General features: G+C 32.5%; 4 protein-coding genes and 1 long non-coding RNA gene across 6 annotated transcripts; 2 read left to right on the forward strand and 3 right to left on the reverse strand.

The window, feature by feature from the left end:
- The first annotated feature begins 5229 nt into the window (after positions 1 to 5229).
- LOC128390184 (uncharacterized) lies at positions 5230 to 5613 on the forward strand. The gene has a single exon (XM_053349863.1). It carries the CDS (start codon positions 5230 to 5232, stop codon positions 5611 to 5613), a length of 384 nt encoding a protein of 127 aa, XP_053205838.1.
- Positions 5614 to 14462: 8849 nt separating this feature from the next.
- On the reverse strand, positions 14463 to 15284 carry LOC128390194 (uncharacterized). The gene has a single exon (XM_053349872.1). It carries the CDS (start codon positions 15276 to 15278, stop codon positions 14517 to 14519), a length of 762 nt encoding a protein of 253 aa, XP_053205847.1. The 5' UTR covers positions 15279 to 15284; the 3' UTR covers positions 14463 to 14516.
- Positions 15285 to 16150: 866 nt separating this feature from the next.
- On the forward strand, positions 16151 to 17812 carry LOC128390258 (uncharacterized). Its single transcript, XR_008325590.1, has 3 exons — positions 16151 to 16464; positions 16883 to 16983; positions 17059 to 17812. It is a non-coding gene; the product is annotated as an uncharacterized LOC128390258 (long non-coding RNA).
- Positions 17813 to 18106: 294 nt separating this feature from the next.
- LOC128390244 (uncharacterized) lies at positions 18107 to 22197 on the reverse strand. Of its 2 annotated transcripts, XM_053349933.1 has the most exons (6): positions 22011 to 22195; positions 21443 to 21676; positions 20821 to 21204; positions 20593 to 20712; positions 20178 to 20261; positions 18107 to 19378 (listed from the first exon to the last, which is right to left on the reverse strand). In XM_053349933.1, exons 2-6 carry the CDS (start codon positions 21452 to 21454, stop codon positions 18773 to 18775), a joined length of 1206 nt encoding a protein of 401 aa, XP_053205908.1. In that variant the 5' UTR covers positions 21455 to 21676; positions 22011 to 22195; the 3' UTR covers positions 18107 to 18772. The 2 variants fall into 2 exon arrangements, with proteins under 2 accessions (XP_053205908.1, XP_053205910.1); XM_053349935.1 differs by lacking the exon at positions 20178 to 20261 and having other exon boundaries at positions 22011 to 22197.
- A 458-nt stretch (positions 22198 to 22655) lies between these two features.
- On the reverse strand, positions 22656 to 23575 carry LOC128390185 (uncharacterized). Its single transcript, XM_053349864.1, has 3 exons — positions 23419 to 23575; positions 22740 to 23346; positions 22656 to 22659 (listed from the first exon to the last, which is right to left on the reverse strand). The coding sequence occupies exons 1-3, from the start codon at positions 23573 to 23575 to the stop codon at positions 22656 to 22658; spliced, it is 768 nt and encodes a 255-aa protein (XP_053205839.1).
- Between the last annotated feature and the right edge of the window lie 1053 nt (positions 23576 to 24628).

The following is a 24628-nucleotide window of genomic DNA, read 5'->3' on the forward strand; positions in this document are numbered from 1 at the left end:
GATTCCTCTCTTTAAAGTTGGTTGTTTAATTAACACAAAGGATCCAATTGAAAATTGTTTATCCTTATGATTTTTATCATAATAACTCTTAGATTTCACTTGAGCTTTAGATAAATTAGTCTTGGCAATTTCACGAGCTTTATTTAAAGCATCAAAACGAGAAAGTTGAGCAAGTTGAGTATTCATTTGTGAAGGACAACAATATTGCCACTTCAAATTAGCTTCAATACCATGAGCTAAGTAGAAAGGTGAAAACTTGGTTGATATATGAGGAGTTGTATTATATGCGAAAACAACTTCATTAACATGTAAATCCCAAGATTTAGGATCATTCTTTGAATAAATGGATAAGGTAATTCCCAAGTATGAATTGAACCTTTCAGTTTGACCATCCGATTGTGGATGATAGGCCGTGGTGGGTTTGTGTTTGATTCCAGCACTTTTCAAGTAGTCTTGAAATTCAGAACTCATTAAATTTGTTCCTCGATCAGTGATCAGAGAAAATGGAAAACCAAATCGTAAACACCAATCTTCATGTAAGACACGAATAATTTTGAAACTTTCAGATGATGAAATTGGACTAGCAACAGCCATTTTTGAGCAGCGATCATTAATCACTACTAAATATTTGTTTAAGTTGTAGGAGGTTGGCATTTCTAGAAGATCTAATGAAAGTTCTTCGAATACTGAATTAGGTCGAAAAATCGGAACCATCATTCCTTGATTTGCACATGGATAAGGTTTTCTTAATTGACATACTTGACAAGAGCGAACGAAATTTTTAACATCACGAAATAGTTTAGGCCAGTAAACACGACATCGTAACCTTTCGTAGGTTTTGATCACACCAAAATGACCTTCCGAATGATTATCTTCCAAAATTGATTTACGGAGATAAACAGGGACAATAGGTAAACAAAGTTTTCCACGTTTACGAAACAATAGATTACCATGAAGAGTAAATCTTTTTCTCAAACGTTTCTTTTTCCTTTTTGATAGGAAAATATCACAAAGTAATTGTTTGATTTGAACACAATAAGGATCATTTTTCTGTAATTCAATGAATTCAGAATCAGAATTAATGTTGAGAATAACAGGAACATTGTTTTCTGTGAAAGAATGAGTAGTAGAGTTTTCATCACGAAGTGGATAGCGGGATATGCAATCAGCATCACCATGTAATTTACCAGATTTGTATTTTATAACAAAAGTAAAACATTGAAGTTTTAATGACCATCTCATTAGACGAGGGGTTAATTTTTGTGAAGAGAGAAACCAACATAATCCGCAGTGATCAGTGATTACTGTGAAAAATTTACCGTAAAGGTAATGACGAAGACGATTGGTTGACCAAACAATTGCCAAACATTCTTTTTCTGTTACACCATAATTAAGTTCAGCACCATTTAGGGTTCTTGATATGTAACAAATTGGCTTAAATTGATCATCGGATTGCTTTTGTAGCAAAACAGCACCAATACCATAATTACAAGCATCAGTATGTAATTCCAAATCAGCGTCATCGCGATAACAAGCTAAAACAGGTTTAGTTGTAATGGCAGTTTTTAATTGTTGATAACTTTTAATTTCTTCATCAGTCCATTTAAATTCAGCACCATTGGTGAGAAGTAGAAGTAAAGGTCTTGCAATTTCAGTAAAATTGGCAATGAAACGACGAAAATAGGAGCAGAGTCCTAGGAATGATCTAACATTATTAATATTAGTCGGAACAGGAAATTTAGTAACAGTCTCAATATTTTTGGGACTAGGAGAAAGAGAATTAGCTTCAATGTGATAGCCAAGGTAATCAATAGATTTCATGTTAAGAGAACATTTTTCTCTTCTCAATTTAACGTTATTTGATCGAAGACGATCTAAAACCTTAATCAGATTTTCATCATGTTGTTGTTCGGTTTTTCCAAAAACGAGTATATCATCAAAATAAATATAGCAATTGACAAAATTTAGTCCAGCTAATACCTTATTAATCGTACGTACCGCAGTTGCAGGGGCGTTTTTAAGTCCGAAAGGCATTCTTGTGAACTCGAATAAACCTTGAGAAACTACGAAAGCAGTTTTGGGTTGATCCATTGGATCAACTCTAATGTGCCAGTACATGGCAGCAATGTCCAATGTAGAAAATTTTACACATCCTTCGAGAATATCCAAAGCATCTTCAATGCGAGGAATAGGATAAGGATCATTGAGAGTTATCGCATTCAATTTGCGATAGTCGACACAAAAACGAACTTTTTGAGCGGTTGCCGTTTTCTTTCCAACTAAAACAATTGGACTTGACCAAGGAGAGTTAGAAGGAATAATTACATTTGCGTCGGACATTTCTTGGATTAATTTACCAACGAGATCATTTTCCCATTTTGTAACACGATATGGGCGTTGAGAGATTGGCGGGTGATTTCCCGTGTTAATTGAATGAACAACACCATCAATTAGACCAACATCATTGGCACTTTTAGCAAATACTTCATCGAAGTATTGTAAATCAACAGTAGTTACAACTGAAGAAACATTTAGTGAGTTAGATGAATGACTATTAATAGAGTTAGTATTAATCACATCTTTGGCAGGTCGAATTAATTTAACGGACATGTCATTGTAGTCAATTATAGCTCGATGTTTTCTACAAAAATCACTTCCAAGTAGAATATTGTAGGAAAGTTTATCCATTACCACGAATTTAACAGGAATGATTAACTTATCAATGTGAAGGTTAACCAAACAAATACCAATAGGAGTTTCTCTTACCTGGTTAGCCATTATTAATGGACCTAATGACCAAGGTTCAATGCGAATACCACATTTATCAGTGAACTCTTTACGTATAATTGAGCAACGCGCACCAGTATCGACAAGAGCACGACTTGGTAGACTGTTAATGGAAACAAATAAAGATGGTAATTGGGTAGTACAAAAAGTATAATTGATAGCACAGAGAGAAGCAGGAAATTGAAATGACCAATTTTGTCCACAATCTTCCACCAAAATATCATCGGCGATATGAGTAACAGGATTCAAAATTTGTTTTTCATTTTTAGAAACGACTGGATCTTTATGAGATGACAAAGAGTCACTTGATTTAGAAATATCAACATTGTTGGTATTATCACGTTGAGATCGATATTTAGCAGCATTAGCCTTCATGCGATCATAATCAAGAGGAATTGAACAACCTCGAGGATAATGGCCAGTTTTATCACAATTGAAACAAACGACATCAGTGGGAACTTTATTAGGCGATTTTTGATGAGGTTTATGTGACTTTTGATTTTTATCAAATTTGGTTTGCCATTGAGATTTCTTCTTAACAGGAGAAGTTGAATCGTTTTTGCTAATAGTAGCATTAACTGAAATCGGGCGAACAGAAGAAGTATCATCATTTAATAGAATCAATTCTTCTAAATGTTCTAAAGTGAAACGATTGTTTAAAGTTGAGGTAATAGCAGAAGAGTGTCTAGGTAAAATTCCAGACAAAATATAATCAATGACTTCAGTCTCATCCATATTTGGATTATAATCAGAACAAAGAGACAGCATATCATGATAATAAACAGACAATTTTTCACCAGGGGCTTGACGACGAGATAGCATCTTGTTGTAATATCGGATTTTATCTGATTTACGAATGTAGGTTTCAGTGAAACACTTACGAAAATGCTCCCAAGTCTGAGCTGAACCTTTTAATTTAGGTACAAAAACATAAAGATACCAATTCAAAGCATCTTCTGTTAGACAACGACCAACACCTCTAATCAATTCTTGAGGTCCCCAAAAATTTAACGAAGCAGCTAATTCATATTGGGTTAACCAACGTTGTGCTTTGTCATGATCACCACTAAAAGACGGCATGTCCATCGGCTTGATCATAGGGCTTTGTTGAGGTTGTTGACTAGCATTAGTTTTAGCAGGACGGGTGAGAAAAGTCTCAAAAATAGAATCATTGATTGTTAGAGTTCTTCTTCTTCCATGATCAGGTAAAGTTTCATCCAAATCATGAACAAATGGAGCACTTGGAGTAGCTTTTTCAATCGCAATCTTTATCATGTCTTTCAGTTCTTCAAACTGAGCAGCGTTGGCATTTTTATTTTCAGTAATAGTATTATTGAACTGTTTAAATTGTTCAGTCAATTGACCAACAGCAGCTTCTTGGGCTTTAACTTTAGAGAGTAAATGATTGAGTTGCTTATCTTGAAGAGTGGGTTCACCGGAAGACGCCATAATTATAATATAATTATGTAGAGTAAATAAGCGCAAAATAACCAGCGAAAAGAAAAGAAAAATTTTCTCCACAAAAGAAACAGAAATAAATAAAAGCACACACAAATTAACACGAAAGAATATAAATTCTTCCACCCAAAAAAGACGGTAAAGGGAAAATTTAGCGTTGAGAAGCACCGAAGAAAGAAACGAGGATCTCCACCAAATGTTGTGAAGGTTGGTGATTAAATGGGGTTTTGAGTTAAATCAGCGATTTAACTCTAAATTAAATCAATTAATTAAAGATTTGTCTTTGGCTAGGAGACAAGAATCACCAACTCACGGAATAGAAATTGAGTAATTTAAACAGTAGAATTTACTCAAAGGTTTAACAATTTATTAAACATGAAAAATGAGATGAACAATTAAATGGAAACAGAGTCTAATTGTCAACTGATTAGTAGATGAATTAGAGAACTATTTATATGAATCAAAAGAGGAAATAGTAAATTCTCTTAGGAATAAAATAAGGAAAAGGAAGAAGGGAAATGAAATGGTTAATAAGACAAAAGAAGAAAGAAGAAAAGAAAGAGTGAAAATAATAACCAATGGGGTCAGAGTAACAACATTGTTGTTACTTAAAGCGGTTAATTAGAATATTTTATATAAAGGGAAATTCTTATTTTCACAACAAAGTCTACGAAATTATTCGTACGATATTATTTGAAAATACTTGTACTTTTGATGTCCCCTGATACTCCAAGCACTGCTGACCGCACAGGGTTTCCCCCGTCTCGGTAGCAGTGCTTGAAGCCTTGTATGTTCTTACCTTTTAATGTTGCTTCCTTGGCGTCCAAAATACGAATGAGCATTGTTAACATCTTTTGTGCCTACTATAAATACGCGCATGCGCAGTTTCAAAGTGGGCGTGGTCAAAAATTATATAAGTCATTCATCTAATCTACAGGTTTTACTTAATTAATTTATCAGCATTATCATTATTTACATTTTACAATGGCTAAGCAGTGGCGCAAAACTAATAAAGAGAAAGCAAAACTACGAACAGCTGAAGTAGCAGAGAAAATGAAGGAGAAAGGACTAGCTGATCCAAAAATAGCAAAAAAAGCGGCGAAAAAGGCCAGGAAGGAGAAGAACAGAGCCACAAGAGATATGGCTAAGGCCATAGAGATGTTTTCAACAGCCACCGCTAATTATAACAAAGAAACAGCTGAGAAAGTTGAAAAAGAACGTGAGAAGGCACGAGAGGCTAAACAGAAAGCTATAAATGCTTTTTCTAAGGCCCAAGAAAGCGCAGCTGTAGCTGAATCAATGGCTGGAAAAGTGATTTCCCAGCCTTTAAATGCAGAGAAGGAACTTCTCAAAAGACTCTATCAATAGTCTTTTCTGTAAATATTGTATATACAACCCATAGGCGAAGCAGCTTTTTCAGTACCCTATGTGGTGGCCAGTAAAATCCATCTCCTCCTCCTCGTGGTACTGGCTGGGTCTTGCCAACGGAGCTCTGGTGTATCAGTCAAGTCAGGTTTAGAGCCGATTCAAAGAGTTTATCACATCCTCTGTTAGTCTAGACCAGGTAAATCTCCAGCTGATAATAGTTATCATTTTTCTTATTCCAATGTGACCAAATTGGTTATGTACAATTTCCAAGAGTTTCAGCCTCAGCGATTCAGGTAATATTAATTTTCCTTTTCGATTTTTATCCAATTTATAATAAAGTCCATCAGAGTTAATCAGCAGTTTATCAGCATCAGCAAGTGTTAATTGTTCAGCTTTCAGTTCAGCAACAGCAATAAAGTTAACCAGCTTAATTGGATAATCAGTTTCGACAGCAAGTACAGGGTCACGTGACAGGTAATCAGCTTCAGCGTTTTCTTTTCCTGGTCGATATTTGATATCAAAATCATATTGTCCCAAGAAAAATGCCCATGAAAATAATCTAGAGTTCGGTTTATCGATTTTACGAATCGATTTCAGCGCAATATGATCAGTGATAACAGTGAATTTTCTATTATAAAGATAATGATGCCAGAATTTGATTGATTCGACCACAGCCAGACACTCAAGGTGAGTTACAGGGTAATTGATTTGATAATTTGTTAATTTTTTTGAAAAGTAACCAATCGGGTGTAACTTGTTATTGTCATCAGGTTGCTTAAGAACAGCTCCCAGCCCAATTTTGCTTGCATCAGTTTCTAATATCAGATCAGCGTTTGGATTATAAATTTGAAGAATAGGGTCAGAGGTTAATAATAATTTGATTTGATCGAAAGCGTGTTGACAATCGCAAGTCCAATCAAATTTCGAATCTTTTCTGAGTAAATTATGAATCGGTTCTAATATTTGAGTAATATTATTAATAAACTTTCGATTGTAATTAACTTTACCAAGAAAACGACGAACATCTTTTAAACATTTAGGTGGTTTGAGTTCGAGAATCGAATTGATATTGTTGTTCAGAGGATAAATGTGATTAGGAGATAAACGATAACCCAGGTAATGTACATTTGTTTGAAATAGTTGCGATTTATCAAAATTCAATTTGATATTTTCCTTTTTTACAGCAGATAATAATTGTGATAAATGATTAATATGAGTATTGGAATCGGGTGAAAAGACGATAATATCATCCATATAATTGTGACAGAAATTAGTTAATGAATATTTTTCGAGCATGTTTCGAATTGTTCGTTGAAATATCGCAGGAGCGTTTTTCAGGCCGAAGGGCATAACTAGCCATTCGAAATGACCATTCTGAGTTACAAAAGCGGTCTTAGGGATGTCACTTTCTCTAACTTTGATATGCCAAAAACCTGACCTGATATCGAAGATACTAAAGCATTTAATATTATGTAAACGGTCAATAATATCTTCTATCCTTGGCATCGGATATTTATCAGGTAAAATTTTATCGTTCAATTTACGATAATCTATACAAAATCTTGTTTTCGCATTATCTTCCTTTTTGAAAGCTAAGGTAACAGGAGAAGCGTAAGGTGAGTATGATGGGCGGATGAGATTATTGAGTAAAAGGGATTGAACTTCAGAGTTAATTGTTTCATGGTTAGTTGATCGGTAAGGTTTTGAATTAATGGGAATATTAGTTATTAGTTCGATGATACACTCAGCATTGGGAATACAACCAATATCAAATTTTGATTCAGCGAAACAAGTTTGGTAACTTGTTAACAGTTTAACAATTTCAGCATTCGTATCATTCAATTTACTAATAATATTAATATGTAAATTATCAGGAAGATCAGTCGGTGGGGGAATTAAGCTAATTGTTGTTGGTAACTTAGGATTAGTTGCTTGTTGGGTAATATGATAATTAGAGTCGCATTGTAGATTAAACATCCAAATAGAATCTAATCCTAAAAGAATATCAATAGGAAGACAATCAGAAATATAAACATAAATACAATTTGTAATTAACCCAATAGTTAATTTGATTTTGCTCAGACTTGAAATTTGACCAACTCCTATTATCGTAGAAAAGTTTAATGATTTTAAATTAATTGATCCAGTTCCTAATTTTTTTATTATTGATTCACTTATGAGAGAAATATTCAAACCAGGATCATATAAGATCGAAACTTCATTCGAGTTGATGATTCCCTTAATAATAATATGAGATGGTTTAGTTTCAAGTCGACCATTCAGTTTAAGTGAACGGATTGAGAATCATTTGAATGATTATCATCTACAGAATTAGATGATTGTTGAACATAATTAACTTTTCGTTGGTGTTGATGATGATTGTGATGATGATTAATATTATGATTGTTGTTATGATGATGAGGTTGATGTTGATGTTGTCTCTCTTGTCTGATTGGACAATCTTCTTTCCAATGCATTTGGTTTGGCTTACCTGCATTTTCACATATCCAACAAGCTGATTTTGGTTGTCGCTTGACAAATTGTCTATTTTCATTATTATTATTATTTCTATTATTAATAATAGATGGCAATCGATTACCTTGATTTTGTTAAATTTACCTTGATTATGATGATAACTCGGTAGCTGATTTTCAGCAGATTTTGCAATCGCAAAGAATTGATCATAAGTATTAATTCGATGACCTAAAAAACAATTTCGAAGTTGATCATTAAGACCTTCGATTAAAAGAACAACAGCTTGGGATTCAGATAATAAGGCTAAATTAGCTAATCTTCTTTTCTCTTCAAAATATTCAGTAACATTTTTCTTGTGATGAAACTTCAATCTTACGCATTCCTCCAGTGGTTCAATAGCTTTTATCCCAAACCTATTAATAAGTTTTGACTTAATTGTGAACCAATCGCAATTATCTCTTTCATAGAGGTAAAAGTTCAGAGCGTCGCCATCTAAATATTCATTCAATAAGTCAACAATATCTTCATCAGACCAATTGTATCTTCTTGCTGCTGACTCGTACATCTTACACCAATTCTCAATGGTAACATTTTTCTTGATTCCATCAAATATATGAAGTCGAGGTTTGTGTACTAATTGATTAACAATCGGTTGAGACGTAATAATATTATTCGGTGAGAGTGAAATTGATGGTGAAGATTTAGCTGCATAATAATTAGATGTTGATGGTTGATCGTCTCCACTTGCCATTTTGATTATTGAAATTGAGAAAATTTAATTTTGTTGATAATTTTAATAATAATAATAATAATAATCAGAAAAAGAGAAAAAGAAAGAGAAAGATATGAAAGAAGCGAACAGAATCTAATTATCGCAATGAGAGAATTCAGCAACAGCACAAATTGATCGAAATTGATCAGCAGAATTGAACAAAAACAACGAGATAACCGACGAAGCACAGAATTGGACTTTATCCTGTCGACTTATAATAACTTTGGTTATTATTCAGAGAAAACAGAAAACAGTAAAACAGAATAACAGAAAAACAGAAAAACTGTAAATAAGAAATTTTAATGTTGACACTTTGTTGGTCAGAATCCAATTAATTCAATCAAATTGATTACGTGTAATTATAAGGAGCCTAATTATTGTTAAACAACAATTAGAATTTAAGTTAACAGTTAAATGTATCCCGTGTAAATTTATCATAGAGAAAGAAAGAGAAAAAGAAAGAGGAGAGAAAGGGAAAGATTTGGTTGATTGTTTCTCTTTCCTCATAAAATGATAATATCTTTTCATCATTACATATAATTAAAGTTAACTTACTAATTAGATTAAAGCTTCCTATTAGCAGTCAGTTCAAGTTGCTTACTGATTTATTGGTTGAGGACAATTTATATTTATACTCTCAAAGGATCATCAACTCAAACTTAACATTTGATTAGAGTAAAATTTCCCATCAAAAGTCAGTGAGAGTGATTCACTGTTCCAAGATGCTTGATACCAAATAAGGATTCCCACTCACAACTCGTGATTAGAATAAAACCTTCCCATCACAGAGTTAAGTTAAAGTTAAAAACTTGGAGCATGAGTATTAGCACGTTACCAAATATGCCTGTGACTAGAGTTATGTTTCGTAACAAGGTTATTTAGAAGTCAAAAGGTTTAAGGAAGGGGTGCAATTTTAGTTGCCAAATTCACTTGAGACTAGATTTAATATTCCCGTCAACAAGTAGACACATGAATTTAAACATTATAAAAGTTGAGTAACCGCATAAAGGTTAAATTAACATCAGAATTGCCAATTTGACTATTAAACAAATCGTAAAGGGTTTCACCTTCTTTAACCTAGAAGCAATGTAATTGTTACCATGAGTTGATTATGAATCAGGAATAAAAGAAATACTTATCTCACTTTATCGGTGGTCAAGTGTTGATCCAATGTTGATTTATGGTTCTAATGAGGTTGTTTAGCACAGTCGTAACAAGAATACGCTTAATAGTTTTTTAAATGAATCGTCCAATTAGTTAATCAATTTAGTTCCATAATCATTTTGGCGATTTCGATGATTTGGTATATTATATTACCGTTAGGATTTGTTTGATTTGAAATTATTTATTCTTTATTTAATGTTCTTAATTTTTAATGTAAATTGTCTTCATTAATAAACGTTTGACGATGGGTGGTAATATATACGATATACTTATCTTATTCCTTATTTGTTGATGGATTCGTATGTCATTGATTATACTTTTATTCGTAACTTTAACAAAATGTAATATTTTAAATCGCTTAACCCCACAAATTGGAATTTGTTTTATTCTTTGTTGATAAAAACACAATTCAATATTAAATTAATGATAATTCACGTAAATGTTTGATAATTCACTTTATTTTCTTGGCTAATTTTAACACGTTATCGTTTAAAGCACTTATTATATTTTATCCGATTACTAATAAGTTTTGAAGGAGTGAAATTGGTGCTTGATGCACCGTAGATCGGGTTGATGATAATGATGCGGTTTGTTCATCAGTTTGAAAATTTCACTTTATATGTAATTAGGTGGAAGCCCAATGTCACAAAACGCACATCACTAATTTATTTGAGTTAATTGTAATATATATATAAGGTGGGACAGCAACAGCAACAGTAACAGCCAGAAATTCAGCAATGGAAACGATTAGTTTGATTTCACAAAATATGAATTCCAATTAATTCACTTCCTTGGAAATAAACCAAATCGATTCCTGAAAATTAAATTAATTAACTAAATCAACTTGATTTAAAATTAAAACAAATTAACTTTATTAAATTAAATTAGAATCAAACATATTAATTAGTTGAACCTTCACCATCAAAAGCTAATGATTGATTGACCCTGTTGTTGTTGTTGTTGTTTACCATCATCATCAACAATGAAATCAATTAATAAAAATGATCGTTGTTGTTAATCAACACTCAACAATTAAATCAAATGTTATTTACAAAAACAACCGCAACAATCAGCACCATCAAAATTTACAACAATTAGTTAATTACCAAAATTAAATGTAGGGGAAAAGTAGGAGGCAGAGAAAGAGAAAAAGTAAACAAAAGAAAGAGAAATGAAAGAGAAAAAGAAAGAGGAATCAAATCAAAGGAAAGAGAAGAAGAAAGAGGAATTAATATCCCTTTGATTTCCTTTCTCCAATTTCTTTACATTACATATAATATTCGCATATACTATTTATTCACTAGCGTTTTAAAAAAGACTGCCGAATCCGGCTCGACGGACCAAAATGTTGTAAACTTATGTGACCTCTGGTTCACCTTTTAAAAGAATTCACAATTTATTCATTTTGTTCATGTAGATGTTGTTGGGATAAGGTCCCCACTCTAACTAATACAATTTCAGTTATATTTTTATCATCATCTTCTTTATCTTCATCCTCATCTCCATCCTCATCATCATGGTGTAAATTTATTATGTCAAAATCTTTACATTCTTTAGAAAAGGTCACGATATTAAATTGAATGTCACTTCGGCCACAGTCAAAAGAATCGATTAAGTTGGCTTTGTCCCCTGTAACGAGAGTAATCAGCTCCGTTCCAATGTACCGATAGACAAATGAGTTTCTCGGATCATAAACGTATACGTCGAGACAACATGTATCTCGTTTTTGAGACACTCTGGTATTGATGGCCACATGGACAACCTTCTAAATTACACCATGTTTCCAGGATGCTTCGATTTATCAAATCAGTGACTTCAAGGTCAAATACGGGCCTGTCAATGTCGATCATAAAGATTTGGAAGCTCCGTGGTTGTTGATGATAATGGAGATTAAGATCTCGACAGCTCCTAGAAAAAGTTAATAAAAAAAATAAAAGTTATTAGAAAAAGTAGAAAGAACGTGAAGAAGCAAATTTAATTGGGCTACTTACCAGTTAAAGTAAACTAGGCCTACTGCTGGAATGACGTTGGGAGCGATGACATTGTAAAGCCCAATTATTGAAGAAAAAATCGAAATTTGCTCTTGATTGAGACCAGCCTTGAACTCTTCGAAGGTATCGTTCCATTTGAATTCAGACGCGGCCATGGCATAAACATAACCAGTAGATAACTCTCTATCCAATTGGCCTCGAAGCATTGAACTTTCTGAACGATAGCTTACGGTTGATGAAGATGACGATGATGACCGACTTATTTGAGTCGATGTTGACGGTTGAGGTGGTTCTGGTTCATCTGATTGTCTCGATTGAGTTGAGGATCTCCGAGGAGAAACTTGTCGAGGTTCTGGTGTTTGTGATCTTTGAGTCGATGTAGGTGATGTGGGGAGAGATGTTGTAGGTGATGTTGGGAGAGATGTTGTAGGTTTTTGACGTCGAGTCGCTCTCTCACCAGCATTACCTCCATTTGTCTCTGCTCTTCGCGAGCATTGAGTTCGAGCTGGTCTCTCCATTGTTGATGATGTTGACGTTGTTGGTTGTGGTGGTGGTGGTGGTGGTGGTGGTGGTGATCCATAATTAAACAATGTTTTTAAATGACTGAATTCACACTGAAAAGAAGACAAAAAAAGCACGTTAATGTTAGTTGATTGAAAACAAGAATGAAAATGAAAAAAAAGCGAAACTAACTGGATTAATGAACCAAACGCTTATTGATGATGATAAATTGAAAAGCGGAATCTTCTCATCAAATCGTTTTGAAATAAGATCAGGATCATCTTTGCTCTCAAGATAAACCATGATGTTTAAGAGGCAATGATCAGCTCCATCGATTGAAGAAACTGAGAGGATTTGAAAATTCGATAAGTATCTGAGAAGTTCTGTAAGAAGAGAAATTGAATTAATTAGTTTAATTGGTTATGTAGAATCGCTAATGATGAAATTTAATATTTAACTTACTTTTATCTCTTCGCGAAAGAGGTCTAATTATCCTTGGGGGTGGGTTTGATCCTATGATTCTCTCATTTACACCATCATCTTGTTTGGCATAAAAGGATAAAAAACATCCAGAAACGGTGAAGTAAAAATAAGGTATTTCCACCCTGAAGGGTCTCCTCGGAATTGTTGGGTCAACCAGGACGTGACTTTTCACATAAATTTCGATGTTGTATGCGGTCAAGAAAATTGTGGCAAATCTACTTTTATAAAGGGGTTTGTACATGGCAAAAAAATCTGAAAAGAAAAAGACAGAGAAAAAGCAAATTAATGATGTGAAAGGGATAAGAGGTAATATGATTCAACTTACTTTGATATGATTGATAAATTTTCGACATAATTAACAACAATTAATATACAATAACAGTGAATTAAAACAAATTGACATTGATTATTTACAATTTAAACTCTTGTTCACCACATCAGCTGACGTAAATCAGCTGACCCAAAACAGCTGATCTTAGATGATTAGCCGGGAATTTCAATTTTTTCTTACACGGAAACTTGTCCGTGTAAGGTATTAATTTTTGATTTATTCGTATTTAAATTACTATATACAATATTTTAATTAATTAAGATTCTTAATTAACGAGAAATTGCAAAAATTACAATTAAATAGCCTTTTGTCAACAATTTTAGGTCACACATAAAAATTGCATAATTACCAAAAGTCTATAAAAAATTAATTAATAAAAAATTCATTCGGTGTTGATTGGCTGAAAAAAGCGGAAAATCCGAACGCAATTAATTACCTTTTATAGAAAAAAGGTGAGAACATAAAACAATGGATTATCTTAGTCTATTTTTTCTACTTTTTAAAAGGTGAGAACATTGGTTAAACATCATTTTTTGCAAAAATAAAAGTAATGTTGACACGATGTTCTCACCTTTTAAAAAGACAAAAAAATCGACTAAGATAATTGAAGTATCTTATAAGATATTAGATGGCAATGATTAAAGAAATTGACGAGACAAAATAATTAAAGCAATTACGAAATTCGAAAATTGCAAAATTGCAAAATTGAACAATTGGGATATCATGTAAATAAGTATTATTAGAAGTTGAACAATTAAATGAATCAACTAATCAGCTTCTTGAGGCGCAAATTGTCGGTCTGTCAATTCTCGTCGTCGACAAATTATCGAAGCATGGAGGCTTGTAGTGCTCTTTCAGCGGAGTAGGAGCTGAAAGTGAGATTACACTTGATGCAAGCCAAAGTGAAATTTGATCTGATGTGTGCCCTAACTTCATAGTAGTCGGACGATCGGTTTCGGTATCCGTTCTCAGTACAAAGTATACAAGCAGTAATCATCTTCATCTTGTTTGATTTAATGAATGTATTCTTAATAAAGTTGATCATTTTTGGTCTTTTTGGCCTTAAAGAGGAGTGAAAAGTTTTTTAATAATATTTGATGGTTTGATATTCATATTTTTTAATTACTGGAATACTACTGCGCATAGAAAAAATTAATAACAAAAAATTTATTAAATTAAAGATTATTTACTGCGCATCTGAAAGAAATAAACATTGTTTGACCTTATCGATGAATTCTATGGATGAAATAATGTTTTCTGAATAATCTTTGGTCAGATTTAATATTCTTTGATTTATACCAGCGTACTTCTTGTTGAGTTTAGTTCTAGTTCCGTTAGAAGCGATAAGAATTTGCACTTCGTAGTTGTTCTGATGCTTGATTATTGTTTCGATAAACTGGTAGATATTCGCGTGATGACGGCCAACGGTTTTATTGAGAGCGGAATGCCATCCTTCGACGTGGTTATTTGTCCTAGGGTCACGATCATCAAAGTGGTTCCAGATCTCTTTCGGAAAGCGAGCATCGTTTATTAAATAGGTTCGTTCGAAATAGTCCAAAAAGTTTTTGAAACTATCGTCAGCAGATGCTTCAGCTTTGATCTGATCATAAATTTTGTCGATGTCATCAACAATTAGAAACGGCAAGGCAGCGATTCTTTTTACGGCCATTTTAACATCACTATCATCTGATTTGTATCTTGGTACTAGTCCGTGTTTGCCAACGTTCCTCCAAATACTCTGACTGAAATGGAATAAACAGCATTTAAGTTGGCAAAACGGGAAAATTAGATTGATGGCCTTGATAGCAGATAGCTCAAAATCGGTGGTAAATTGTTCTGGTTGCCAGGTCAAATTTATCCCACTGCACAGGTCTTGGATAATCCGAGATAGTCGCGTATATGTGAGCATAGTTGAATCGGGAATCAGCGCGTAAACGGCCGGAATCATTATTCCATTTTTCATTACATGCAGAGAATAGAGTGAGTGAAACAGATGCGGGACACTCTTAAAACTTCCGACAGAATATACATGATTTGCCTCACACAAGTATTTGAGAAAAGTGTCGGTGGCAAAATCTAATATCTTATCAACACCACCGTCAGAAATTTTATAAAACTTTTCAGTAGAACTTGATTGGAGATTTTCCGGAATGAGTATTTCATCTCGAGTTCGAGATAATGGTGGAAAACGCGAAGAACGAGCATGGCCAATAGTTTTTTGAGCTTGTCAAAAGTTTTTAATCCATTGGCTATTTCATCAGCTGGCAACGAAAGAGATGATAAAACTTTTTCAGTTTCGTCATTGTAAACTGATTTGAGTTTACAATATGATGATTGGCCTGCAATTGACTTGGCTCCATTTTTGTTCAATTTCAATCACTTTTTTAATATTTTGTTCATGATTGTGATCAGATTTTGATTTTAGATCACCAAAAAGTAGATTAATTTTGCCCTTACAATTTTCATTCACACACCCAATAAGAGGTATCGCCTGAGGTTGATCTCTTTCGATAAACATTGTTTTCATAAATTAACAATTTACCACCTTTATTAGATTGCACGTATTTAAGGGAATCACTCATGTTGATCAAATAAAAAATGAGAGAAAATTATTGCAATTCGATCAGTTCGAAAGTTTGATCTAAATTGATTCAGAAAATAGATCTTTAGAAAGTAGAGGAAATAAACCATGAACGAAAATTTCCATTGAAATTCATAAGTAAATTTAATTGTTCTAAATAGTTTAATTTAAACGATTTAATTTTGCTCATTTGACTTTTGCTGTTTTGACTTTTGCTTTTCTGACCCTTTACCGTTTAGCAACGGCCTAAAGTCTTACTAAGAGCATTATGTGAATTGAATCTCCAGGTTTGGGATTATGATTAATTCAATGGATTTCATTGTCTGGTGACGATTTTTGGTTGTTTACTCAATACTAATCAATTCATTTGATTTTTCCTTCAAGCGGCAAAAGAATGCACCTTGGACATACTTTCGAACAGTTCAACAATTAGTTCTGCTGATTCGAGTAACAACAATCAAATACAATTAAAAGTTCATGAATCTACTTATTCAAAGAAAAACGTATCAGAGGTTGGTGGCTTTTCTAAGCAAATCTAGCCGATTAATTAACTGTAAGTATTAATAATTACAACATAATTAGAGTCAATTAATTGTTGTCAAAATGAGAAGGAAAACAATTAATTACTGTTAGTATATTAATATGTTTGTGTTGAAGAGTTAACAAGATGATTTAACATAGAAAACAAAAATCTCCAAATTGCAACAATTTATTTTTGTTTCATTTGACAATTTCCCCAACACTCTTAATAATCATCAATTAACAATCAAATCAATTGGATTAACGATAAATGACAATTCCCCAAGTTTTAGTCTTAAATATAATCCCCATCATGAAACCGTAAACATAAATTGTTGGCAATAGTTAAATTGTACATTTGAAGTAACCTCAAAATCTCAATCATCATAATCATTATGATCACCATTTATTTCAATGATTAATTAATTGTTATCCATTCACTTTTCCCATAGGGTAAATTGGAGGCTGATTTTGAACTGTTAACCCAAGACGAAGCTGATGCTAATCCGGCTGGATTAGCACGAGATCCAACTCAGCCTTTGGATTAGCCTCAGTAAGTTGAATAATCAGATAAGGCGAATGATCAATTCTGTTAATTGTCCAATCAATTCTTCTCTAATCAAATTAGGCAACCTGATACATCGTTCACATGGCTCGCTAATCCGTGGAAATCGTTTCGATACATCATTTGGACTCGACGAAAATTGTTCTTCTTTAAGCTTTTACTTTTCGTTTTCTTTTTGATATTTTTCTATTCTCTACCAGATTACACAGTTAAGAAAATGATTGGAGCTTAATTAACTTCTGATTGTGATCAACTAATTACATTACTCAAGGTCTTCGATGCAGTTATGTATGGACGATAATCTAATGACAACTTTATCAAAAAGCGCTAGTAACAAATTGAGATGAATAAAATACTCAAACAATTAAGATTAATGATTATTGAATTCCATTCACTAATTAATTAGTTCAGTTAACTTCAATCACTTTAACCCGAAGGAAGGAAAAGGATCTAAACAATTAACTGTGGAAATGATTAACTTCGGTAGTATGATTTATCTTAATGATTTTTGTCTGAAAACCCAAAATTAACTAATCGTTAAATGGTTGAGTAAAATTTTTGATTTCTATTTATAATTAATATTAATTGACAATTTAAATGATTAACTTAGATCAACAATAATCATTTGGAGTAATAAGTTTACGGTAAATTAAAAATGTAAACCATTTACCGTTAGGATTTTTGCGTTTTTTGTTTACTTTGGATGATAATTGTTAATTGCAAGGGTTTCCCTTTGAAGATTATGATCAAAGTTAATCACTGATTGTCAATTTTAATTATAATTATCATGTTTTTCATTTTCATCCTTCAAGAATGTTGATCATCATGAAAGAGAGAGAAGATAAATTTTCATCTTTCTACTGTCATGATTTGTTTTTTTGATGAGAATTATTATTTTCTGGAATCGACCCAAAAACAATAACATGTTAGGCATTTTTACACACAAAAGAAGTGGTTAATTACTTTTGAATCAATCAAATTCATTTTACAATTAGTTGGATGACAATTAATCCAATTGAGAGTCAATTATAATATCATATTATAATTGGTATTTGGTTATGTTTGTTTGTTTTTTGCCTTTCAAAGATCTTTCAAATTTATAATTTAGATCTTACAATTTACAGATTTAGTGTTAATAATATTAATAGTTAATAACTGTGTTGTTTATAAATATACATATTAATATATTACTTTCTTATTGTATATATTATTAATTATATTTGTTCCATGTGTGTATGTGGATCCATTTAAATTCATCAGAATCGAAAACCTTTGAATAAGCAATGTCAACATTTCGAGCTGAAAATGATTTAAGAAAAGATAGTCACATAGAGAGTGAAACTGGATGGTAATGGTGGTGGTGGTGGTGGTGTGGGTATAGATGGTGTGAGTTTATGTGAGGAGGAAGAGGACAAAAAATAAATATTGATTGATTGGCATTACTTGTGAAAAAGATATATACCAAAAATCAAATGTGAGTGTAAATTGTTGAAAGTTAACTTTTGACATTCAATTTGGTAACAGGGTATGTTGATTGACATTCTGATTGAGATAAAGTAAAAGTGATGAGAAGTTATTATCAATTCAATTTCAATTGGCTTGGTTTCTCCTTTATCCCAAGGTATCGGGTTCACTTGGTACGAGACTTTTATCAATTTATCTCTTTGGTTGTGTGATTACCATCAACATCATCTCATTGGTATTTTAAATGAGCAACAAGTTTGTGCGACATGTTTGAATTATCGGGCATTAGAAATTTTCTCAATTAACAATAACCTTAATTTAGATAAGGTTCAACGTGCATATCATAATGACATTTGTGATAATGACACTTATGTGGTGTCATCGATGAGCCTCTGGAAGTGTACATGGGGATTGGTTCATCGATTACTGGTCGTTCATAAGCTCGAATTGACATATTATGATGACTAGGATAAATTGGATAAGGTGGCAGAGGGTGAGTGGGTGGAGGTGAATATAAACGAGCTGGTGTTCCTCCACCAGCGGATGATCTATGATCATGAGGGGGATAATTTCTTTCTCTACCATAATAATCTGCTTCGTAGTAAATTTTTCTTTCATAGGCTCTATAATCATCTTGATAGTAAGGTGAAGAGTAACCTCCATATAAACGTCCAGGCGGTAGTGGCGGTGGTGGAACAGATGATGGTGGAATTTGATTGTTTACAAGAGGACGTAACGGTGGTAATGGCACAGAGTGTGGTAGTGGAGGTGGACCTAAACTTGTTCTATGGTTGATAAAAGGTTCACGGTGATACGGAGTGTGACTATGGATACGAGATCGAATACCTTTAACCATGCGAGAAGAACCTTTGGCTCGACCTAATGTCCCAGGTTCAGGATGAACTTTACTCGTAGAGAACTAAAAATAGACATAAAGAGGAGAAAAGTCGATGAGAAAAGCATTGATTATACTTATAAGTAAATATATATCAGAAAGAACTAATCAAGTAAGCCACTCGTATCTTCCACAACGCACTAGAAAAAAGGGGGAATAAGTAGGAAGAAAAGTGAGAGAGAATGTCTCCCTAAAGATGCAAAAGGATGATCCAAGAGGGAAGAGGATGAAGATAAGGATGAAAAGATGAAGATGAGATGGAGAAGAGGAAATACGACACCTTTCTTTTCCCCCATGAATGTTTTTTCTAGTTTGTTGCGGAGGAGGGAAGAATCATGGAGAGAGAGAATAAAGTGGATGAAGATAAATATATGTTAGGACGAATTGGTGTAAACAAGCCATTTTTATCTATTTTTGGCGCAAACCTTTCCAACGGTCAGATGTGTAAAAATCCATCAACTTTCACCGAATAGATTATAAAGATTAACATTTTTTCTGCGATTTAGGTAACGTCATGGTGAAAAAATCTTTCCGGGTAATCAAATACGCATATATTAAGTCGGAGAGATTCATGTCTTCTTTTGACAAATCGAGAAACGGATCATCTCATTATGAGTGAAACTGATTAGGGTTTAAAGAGGGAGAGACGAAGATTAAGGTGGATTTTGTGGTGGTGGTTTTCGCTTGATATTATGAAACAAGAGGGAGAAAGAGTCTCCAAATAATTTAAATTGGCTTCTAAAGTGAGAAAGAAGGAGAGAGAGAGAGAGATGGAGAGAGGTAGGAAGAGAAGGAAAAATATGAAAACAACAATTTTTTGTACCTCAACAGTTAATACGGATCCCATGAAAGAATATCTGTTCAGTTTTTTGACACACTCTTCAGCCTCCTCAGACTTGCTCATATGCTTTTAAACATCAATGGAAAATGATGATCACCATGATGATGTAGATGATGGTAAAAGCAGCAACGGGGTTCAGTAAGTAGTAAGGTTAAAATTGGGATGATATGGAAGGAGAAAGAGAAATAGAAAGAAAGAAAAACGGTGAGAAAAAAATCAAGTGATCAATCTGATTCATGATAATGTTAAGCTCTAAGGAAAATAAGATGGCGGAAACGTATTTTTCTTCGCAAAGGAAAGAAAATGTTCCAAAAAACAGGCGTGACATTTGCAACAGAGAAATAATTGAGAAGAGAGATAATTGTGAAATCTGACAAACTGTCATTACGATACTTACCACAAATCCATATCTACCGACTACATCACATTCTTTTACTTGTCCATACTTTCTGAACAAATCTTCGAGTTGATTTGATGTACAGTTATCAGGTAAACGTCCGACGAAAAGTTTTGTTCTCTGAAAAATTATGGAGAAAAACAAAGGTGTGAATGGATATATGGATGAGATAATCCAAAGAGATTAATGGAAGCCAAGATTGAAAGGGTTTAGAACAGTTTAACATACTGGAACATAGAGATGATTGTTATTGTTGTTGGTGTTTTGATTTGGTAAAGATTGTTCGGTGGTTTGAGATGAGAATGGAGATGACAAGGAAGATGAAGACGAAGTTGATGATGATGAGGATAATGATAATTGAGATGGTTGTTGTTGATGAGATAATTGTTCTTGATGATGATGATGATGATGATTAGTTACTTCATCTTGATGTATCACTGAATGTTTTTGTTGGTCAACAAGTTGAGAATGGTGATCATTAGTATTTTCTAATGATTGTGTGAACAATTGATTGATAACAACTGACTGAGAATCGAAACATTGGTCATCAGTTGTGCCAACATCATGATGATTTAAGTGATTACTACTTGAGTAATTGTCACTTTCTCCCGTCTGTAAGAAATTAGAAACGAAATAGAAAACAAAAATCAAAATTTTGCTGGAAAAAACATTCTACAAATAGAACAAAAAATCAGCTTAATTTATCTCGAAAATTTTAAGTTAATAATAATAATTAATCGATTTTAAAATCCTATGGAAAGACAAAAGTTAAGAAAAGAACTTTTGTCTATTTAACGAAATCTCATAGTTTTTGTCTGATCGCAATTAGAAAAATTAATTGTCAACTTACCTGACCATTCATTGTGAGTTGAAAAGAACAAAAAAATTAAAACAAAGAACACGAAAAACACACAAGTTGACCAACACCAAAAAAGAACAAACAAAAGATGGAAAATGACAGCAAAAGAACAATCCAGTATCCGAAAGGTGGAAAGTGTTTGGTGGTGACACTAATCAATTCTGATTATCACAAGTTGACAAAAGCGTTACCAATAGGGTGATCATCTGATAAGATTGAATCCATCTTTTGATTGGTTGGTAAATGTAAATCACAAGAGAAAAGAGTCAGGAGAAAAGAAAAAAGAAAAAATTATAAGAGAATAGAAAAAAAAGTTGATTCCAACAAAGAGGTAAAAAAGAAATTAAATGTCGGCCAAGAGAAAGAGAAAATTCTCTTGACTTAACAGGAAATGAGGAAAATATTGATAAGGAAAATGGCGTATCAACGAGAGTTCACAGAAGAAAATGAACAATTAATTATTAGCAGTTAATTAATTCCACTAGCAACTAATTGCAAAGAGAAACATTTAAATTGTGATTGTGATTTTAAGTTAGAGAAACAAGAAAAAAAAGCTTACCTGTTGATATGGAGGAAGTTAAATTAATGTTGAGGTGATTAAAATTTGATTCTCCAATTAGATTTTTAATCAGTAAGATGATGTTAATTAATTCTTTCGCAATAAATTGGAAGACAAACTCAATTAAATGATTAGAAAAGAGAAAAAAATTAACTTAATTGTTAACGTTCTCGAGTCAAGAAACTAACGATTAATAAACAGAGAGACAAAGAGAGAGAAAAGAAAGAAAATTTTTGTTCTTTCTTTTATTCCAATTGTGCTGCCATCTCTTGGTTGGTTTGGTAATCTCTCGAACTTATGGTAAGACAATTAACTAATTAATCATTGATTACCAATTAAATTGTAATCAATTTATGAGTCGGCCTTTTTTGGAAATAAATCTACATGGAGGAAGGAAGGAAGATTGTGGAAATTAATGACTTGATTGTGATGATAACCTTTTATAGCCATTGATATGAGAGTTAATTACAGTTAATTTAATTGTGATTAGAAAACAAAAAGTTAATTTGATCAATTTTATTTCATTTTATAATTTAAATTTTAATTGGCACAAGAATAGTTGTGAAAAAAGACTTGTGATTCAACACTAATTGTTGTGAGAAAGGAAATTAAACTTCATTAATTGAAATTGGAGTTAATTGTTGACTATCTGTTAATTTACAGTGACAATTAAGATTATCGCATTGATTATAATCATTAATTGACAATTTAGTATTTAGATTATTAAATTGATCATGATTGTTTTGATCATCGTAATTTGAATCAACTGAAGAAGCCAATGAAGTAATTAATTGTTGATTAATTAGTAAAGGTTTCTGCTCATTGTAATTGGATTGATTTGATTGTGAATTAATATAATTAAGTTGATCAATTGATTTAGATGACAATCTACTTGGATCAAGGATAATTGTTGTAACTGGTTTATTTAACTTTTCATCTGATTGTCCAATATCAGCTGAATTAAATTGCAGATTAACTGGATTAGGAAGGTTAATCCAAGATGGTGATGATGTTGATTTACAAATTGTTGATTCTTCAGTTGATTTAATTAAATTATCATGTTGATGAAAGAAACGATTAGATTTATCAATAAAATAAGAGGTTAGACATTTAATTGTAACAATTAACAGACCAATTGATGTGAAAATTAATCCAAGGGTAGTGATTGGTGTTGTCACTGATCCTGAAAGGATTGCACTAATTAAGAGGATAATTAATCCAATACCAATTATAAAAATCGCAATTACTGTTAATCCAGTTGATTGTTGATTTAATTTTTTCATCTCCCGATATTTAGCTGAATCAACACCTCGATTATCATAGTAAATGATTCCAGTTGATTCGTAGGGATGACAATTAATATGATGATGATAGTTATTAGAATAATAACCATTTAGATGATTAGCTAATTGCTGTTGATTTTGCTGTTCACTAATTGCTGATCCAAATGATAATATTCCAGGGTGAAAATTGTTAACATTTTGATCTTGATTAGTTTTATTTCCAGCTAACAATAAGGATTCACGTTTACGTTTACGTTTCAATGCAAAGGCCCCACCGATCATGATTAACTGTCCAAATTGGTCAACAATTAACTCTTTGAATTAACGGTGATCACAGAAATAGTAATAAAATTTGCTCATTGATTAGTTTAAACTAATTATCATACAAGTTGTAATTACATCTCATTGTGGTAAATAAGGTGATGGTTGGTTGTTAGAGTTAAACAATCAACTAATCATTAGCATGATAAAATAGAAAGTGATTCCAACATTATTTTTATCAGTTTATGATTAACTATTGGGTTGACCAGAATTATTGATTAACTTGATTATTACTGAATTCCGTTATTGATTTGAGCCCTGGGAGTGGGTTCAGTTTCAATGTGGGAGGATGATTAAGATAATCAGAATAGAATTAAGGAATTAATATTGATCATCAGTTATTGTTGGAGATCGAAAATCGTGAATATGATGATTATCGTTTTTGTTAATTGTTGATGACAATTTTCAACTTGACCTTCAATTGATTAACTGATTCAGATCGATAGAAATTATTTTCTCACCTCTCTTTTTACTATGATTTCGTAATTAACTCTAGTTGATTGATTATTGACAGATTCATCGATCAGGTTTATTTTGAGTGCTAAGCAATTGATCTTACGATATAATTAAGACCTTTATGACTCGATTTTTCTCTTACATTTTTGTCACGAATCCATGTCAAAGGTCATGAGATTGTGCTGAAGTGAAATTTCACTCACTTCAAACAGTTTGAAAATGGAAGTTGTGTTGAAAGAATTGAATTAGAATCTAAGCAAATTTGTGCCGTTCGATTGATGAAATATATCGATGGAATTGTTTTAGAAAAAATTGATTATGATGCTGATATTTTGTACGAAATCGGCTCAGTTGTTGATCGTTTGTCGTTAATTATGAAGGTAAAATAATAGAGCGATTTGATTGTTAACTTTCGAATAAATTTGTTTTTCTCGATTTTATCCCGACAATTATCTTTGATCCAAGTAGATTGTCATCTAAATCAATTGATCAACTTAATTATATTAATTCACAATCAAATCAATCCAATTACAATGAGCAGAAACCTTTACTAATTAA

This window comes from Panonychus citri, unplaced genomic scaffold, assembly GCF_014898815.1.
Source record: "Panonychus citri isolate SS breed McGregor unplaced genomic scaffold, ASM1489881v1 Contig00116, whole genome shotgun sequence".
In the NCBI taxonomy this organism is placed as follows: domain Eukaryota; kingdom Metazoa; phylum Arthropoda; class Arachnida; order Trombidiformes; family Tetranychidae; genus Panonychus; species Panonychus citri.